This window comes from Cariama cristata, unplaced genomic scaffold (genome assembly GCF_000690535.1).
Source record: "Cariama cristata isolate BGI_N322 unplaced genomic scaffold, ASM69053v1 scaffold28529, whole genome shotgun sequence".
Taxonomy (NCBI): Eukaryota; Metazoa; Chordata; class Aves; order Cariamiformes; family Cariamidae; genus Cariama; species Cariama cristata.
Window position 1 is genome coordinate 32,574 of NW_009634512.1, and position 5,560 is coordinate 38,133.

Below are 5,560 nucleotides of genomic sequence, written 5' to 3' on the forward strand. Positions count from 1 at the left end.
GCTCATTTCTGCCCAAATACTCCTCTCCATCCAACACAAATGCCCCAGGCCAGATCACATCATTTGGCTGAGCAACACAGAGCTGCACCACGATCGTGCATGAGCTCTGCCGCAGCCATGACAGGCCAGGGGCAGGGGCTGGCCCGAAGATGTGGTGCCGAACCTCTCCAGGCATCTTTACAGCTCCATGCGGTTGTATGCTGGGTGTCTGTGGGTCTGGTTGTCTGGGGCGTTCCTCCTCTGCTCAGGTGTGGAGGCTCAGCGCAGCTGTGAGAAGCAGCCATGTTTCCATGCTGTGATAGCATCTCGGCCCCGCAGCAGCCACAGGGCTGCTGGGTTCTGCAGCAGCATTCCTCCCTTGGCTGCAAGTCTCTGATCCTGCCTGTACTTGCTGTGCGGGTTGCTTTCTAGTCCCTCACGCAGCAGGATTTTCCAACGAGCAGGCTTCAGGAGAAGTAGCTCACAGACAAGGCACCATCACTGCGGTGTCCATACCCCAGGCTCCACGGAGGGTGAAGGTGGTTCTTCTTTCTCCTTTTTTAAGGCACTGTGCGGGGATGAGAGTTCCTTGATTTCCTGATGTGATGATCAGTGGCCCCCCCAGGACCTCTTGCAGATGTCTGCTCCATCTCTGTAGCTCATTCACACAGCCTGTTGGATAGTCTCCGCGAGACATCTCCTGTGGTAGTTGTCTACTTGCAGAGGTGACTCTTGGGTTCATCCAAAATCAATTGGTGTGGGTCGGATCCTCCTCTGACCACGCAAGGAGCTGGTAGGAGAGATGTGCCCTGTAGGAAGCGTGACTTGTCGTTACCTGCCCAGCTACCTCATCTTTTGTGATGATAACCTCTGGAGAAGCAGCTCAGGCACCTCACTCTGTGTGAAGACCACCACATTGCCTTTGGGAAGAGCCTGGTCTTGGCTTCCCTGTTTTGCCTGCTGTATTCCTGTCCCAGTCAGTTCAGGCAGTTGGAAGGACAAGAGCAGTGGGGGAAATGGACTTTCTTCTGACACTGGCATCTCACACCAACCATCCTCCCATCTGTCTTCTTGTTTCCAGCAGTGTTATTCTGTTTCTACTGTCTCTTCTGCCTTTCACTTGAGACAGGTTTTCCACAACTGACAGCGGTCAGATCAGATATCTGCCTCGTGGATGCTGTAGCCAGAGGTTACCGCATTCAGCTCATAATTTCTGCTACCCACAGCCCTCTTTGCTAGCTGTGACAGTGCTCGCTGGGCCCGTTACCTTGGGATGGGAGGTGTCAGCCCCTCTGCATGAGTGGTTTATTGTGAAAAGGCCCGTCAAGGGGTGAGGATGTGCTAGTCCTTGCATGCTGCCTCTCACCTTCTCTAGAGTGCAAATTTTAGGGTGAGGAACCAAATCTTATCTCTCCGACTATTCCTAGAGCTGGCCGTGGTAACCTTGGCCTTGGCTGCCTGTGTGGACGGGCCCTCTGCCTGCTTCTGGAAGCCCGTGGTGGGCGATACGTGCTTGCCTGGCCGCAGCACAGCAGGTTCTGCTGTCGTGCTGCTCCGGGAGCTCTACAAGGGCAAGAAGCAGTGGGATTTCCTTTCCCACCCGATCTGGCTCTAGAGTCTCTCGGGACGGCCTGATGTGCATCACGCGACGCAGCTGGAACAGGCTAAAATAAATCGGAGCTGTGCTCAGAGGAATGGGAGCCAGTGGTTAGAAGTTGGGCTGGGTTTGCTCTGGGAATTTGGAGGCGCCTCTCTCTCAGCCTGGAAAAACAGAGTTGGTTCAAAACAGGAGAGTGCCTGGCCCAAGGAGCTCAGTCCTGTGTGCTCGGGGGGCTGAGCAACACCCGCTTGGTCCGTGGGGCTGTCCTCCAGTCCTGTGTTACCCACTGCCCTGGTCGTTAATGCAGATTAGTTAGAGCGAGCTGTGCTAGCTGCAAACCGAGATGCCAGAGTGGGCAGTATGGCTTCTCTGGAGATCCCAAATGGTTTTGTCCTCTTTCTTGAACCCACTTGCTCTCCTGCAAACAGACTGCGAAGAGGAACACAGGGGTGTGTACAGATCTGTGACTCCCGTGTGCCGCGGCTGAACACAATCTGGAGGGAAAAGCAGCTGGGGAAGCGAAGGAAATAATGCACCAAAGGAACAGAGGAGAGAAAGGAGGGCTGTGATCCAGGGGACCAGAGAGAAGAGGATGGGAATGGGGAGAAAGCAAGTAAAAGAAGAAAACAACAAAGTGAGGGAGAGCTGGAGGTGTTTCTTGGCAGAGCATGGGGACGGGTGAGCTGTGCAAGCAGCAGGGAGCTGGATGGTGGGTAGCAGTGTGGGACACAGTGTGCGTAGCTTACTCCAGTCTGATTTTGGGGTGCGTATTGCTGGCCACCAAATCAAGTCTAAATACAATAATACCAACAGCTGGAACTGAGAGGAGACCTGGCTTGAAATCCAGGCTCATGGGTCAGAGAAGCAGAAGCATCTGTCGTGCATCAAGCTGTCAAGATGGCAGTTTTGGAGTAGCAAAGGTTTCTTGGGACCTTCATACTGGGGAACAGGCATTTAAATCCACTGATACCCCAGCCTGACTTCAGCTTGCATTGAAAGGTGACCTATTACTGCTGTGCTATGTCTTCGCTTTGGTTGTATCTGCTCCATCTCCCTACCTGTGGCTATCTTGGGATGCTGTAGCTCCAGAGCAGCACAAACATGGTTGTGTGCATGGAAAAGCAGGAGGATCTTGTTTCTCTAGAGATGCCGTATGTCAGAAGAGGAGCTGGGAAGCTCTTGCTCTCTTTAACGGTAGTGGTAACTCTCGCAGTTAAATCAGAAAGCTGAAACGAGGAGGGTAGTGTGGCAGGTAGGCCACTTTCCGTTGCATGGAGGTTTGTGTGTGTTAGCTGGCTGGCTTGGATATCATAATTAATGTGCTGGTTGGGTTTCCTCTGTTTAACCAGGTTCCCAGGACTCCTAGGATGAGGCTGCTGTGAAGGACTGGTGGATCCCCTGCCTGCGCTGCAGTGTCTGCAGATTCCCTGTGGTCCCCTTTCTGTCTGGAGCACCGTCACCAAGGCCGCTGGGAAGAATGACTGTTGGATGCCTACTTCAGCCCCCTTTCCTGGGGAGGACTTGGCTCCCCGTGCTGCTGCTGGCGGCCTCTGCTCACTGCCACTGGCCCAGCGAGCCGGCAGAAGTGGTTCGGGACTGGGAAAACCAGCTGGAGGCCTCCATGCACTCCGTGCTCTCCGACCTCCGAGAGACTGTGCCGGCTGTGGTGGGCATACCGGACAGCTCTGCTGTGGTGGGACGCTTCTTCAGAGTCTCCATCCCCACGGATTTAATTGCTTCCAATGGAGAAATTGTCCAGGTGAGAAATGCCATTCCCTGAGGCTCATTTTCAGTTATATTCTTGCAGGAGTTGAGCTAGTCACCCCACTAATAGGCTGGGTCATGAGGGCTGCTGTGAAGGTTTTGTAGGACTATGGGAGAAGGGTTTAAAAAAAAAACCACAAATTAAAGTCCTCACCTCATTGCAAAGTTTCTTTCTTCTGTAATGAAGAGAGGAGACTTCTCAGGGATAACTGATCACGTTTGTTGGCTGTATTTAAACTGTGAGATCCTCTGCCCCCAGAACGATGGGCACATTCATAAGGAGGTGTTGCCTCGGGATCTGGGGAGCCACAGATTCCCCGGGACTGCTGCTCTGAGGCTCAGGGAGTTTGCTTTGCTGTGGTAACAAAACATTGCTGGACAAATTAACCTTGTTCTGCCAGCGGAGCTCTGGGCTGCCTTTGATACAGTCTCTCCTGACCTTGTCCCTAAGCCCTCTTGGGAAAGACGGGAGCCTTTCTCTCTATCTGACTTATGCTTGTGCCGCTGGCACGGCATACACCTGAAAACTGAGTTTTGGAATTGGTCCTGAGGGCAAGAAAGTGTCAGAATAGCCCAGAGGAGGGTAGGCACACTGCCGAACACACGCTTGGTCATCTTTAGTCCTTTCCTTGGTGGGTTGTCTTCTTGGCGTCTGCTTGCTTGGATCATGCGGAGTTCAGAAAATTCTGTTCTTAAAAAACAAGATTACCTTCCAATCTTGGGAACTTTTTCAAGGAGCAAAACTGAAAAATAGTTTTAAAAATCCATTTTTAGAAGACATTATAAAAAGACAGCCTTCTGTTGTGTTTCAGAAGATCAGAGGGAGATGGAGAGCAAGTTAGGAGAAAGTCTGACATCTCAGCTTCTCCTTGAAGGCAGATTTGTTTTAGCTCTGCGTACTGTCACGCAATTATCTCAGTCCAGATACGTGATCTCGCTGGCTCTAGTGAGGGTGCTGGGACCACGATGTGCCAGTGGTAGGCAGAAAATCTGAAGAATGCATCTGTTACCAGCAGATGGTCAGATGGGGAGGAGGAGGAGGAAAGCGGTGGGTGAGCCCCTGGCTAGAGGAGTCGGGGAAGGGGACAGGCTGGTTTCAGAGCAAAGGCTGTGACATTTAATTGTCCATGGCTGAGAAGACTGACTTGGATGGGAGGTGGTGGTGCCTGCCCTGCTTTAACCACAACCTGTTTTCTCAGCACCAGGCACCTGTATAGCACTGGGCTGTAAGAGTCCAGGTGGGTGAAGTGAGCCCAAGATCTTGTGTTAAGGAAACAATAACTTTGGTTTGGGATTTTGCATTGGAGTGGCTTGTTCTGATGTTGTCCAATAGCTACCTGGATGGCAAGAATAATTTTCAGTGTTAATATAACACCGCAGCTTCCTCTGTCTCCTTTTCCTGGCACAAAAGTCATCTGTGATAGCTCCAGTAGCTGCAGGAAAATCCTGATAGATTATTTGCATCCCACCTTATAGCTTCAAACAATACCTCTACCACTTCAGTGTTGAGGCGTGTTTGCTAACACCAACAGATGCCTGAAGAGCCTCAAATGGACTGGACTGGAGTAGGACCCAACAGTTGCTGGTTGCGTGTAGTTCAGCAAACACCGGGAACGATTTTCACGCTCATCCGTGGGCTTTCCCGAGTGCATGTTGCATCTGTTCACCTTGAAATTGATTTTAAAAGTGCAGCGAGCTCTAGGGCACTGTTAGCAGCCTTGCTTAGCTGATGTATCTGGAAGATCTTTCCCTTGCACAGAATGCGTGTTGGTTGCTGAGCACCAGTGGACCTTTGCTACGGGGATTTGATTCCTGGCTCGCGAGAACTGCGTAGGCACGTTTGGGTGCTGGGGTGCATTTTTGTTTTACCAGAAAGTTTCAGGGCAAGTTGCTCTGGTCTTTTTCTCAGGCTGCCTTGCATTTCTCAGCCAGAGCAGTAAAAGTGTCATACTTCTGGATCTTCCTAACTGGTGTACCGAAACCCTAATAAGAAAGAATAAGGGCTCTGCCCTTTGAGACAAAACAGTGGGTCAGAACTTAGAATGAGATGTGGTTGCCTATACTTAGTCCCCTCAGATTTTGAAGAAATTGGCTATAATTTTTTTTTCTTTTTAAAAAAAGCTGACAGTTAACGTCACCCAAACTCCCAGGAGCTTCCCGTCTGGAGCCTGAAGAAGGTGTGATTGCTTCATTTCTATATAATTCCTGTTGATTATT

The 5,560-nt window shown here is 51.1% G+C and overlaps 1 protein-coding gene across 1 annotated transcript in view; it reads left to right on the forward strand.

Moving 5' to 3' along the window:
* Window positions 1-3,030: 3,030 nt before the first annotated feature.
* Window positions 3,031-5,560, forward strand: part of DAG1 (dystroglycan 1 (dystrophin-associated glycoprotein 1)) — a gene marked incomplete at its 3' end in the record, with an annotated part of 16,394 nt that continues 13,864 nt past the window's right edge. The window contains exon 1 of the mRNA XM_009707187.1: window positions 3,031-3,338. Coding sequence (XP_009705489.1) covers window positions 3,057-3,338 — 282 coding nt within the window. The remainder of the gene's footprint in view (window positions 3,339-5,560) is intronic.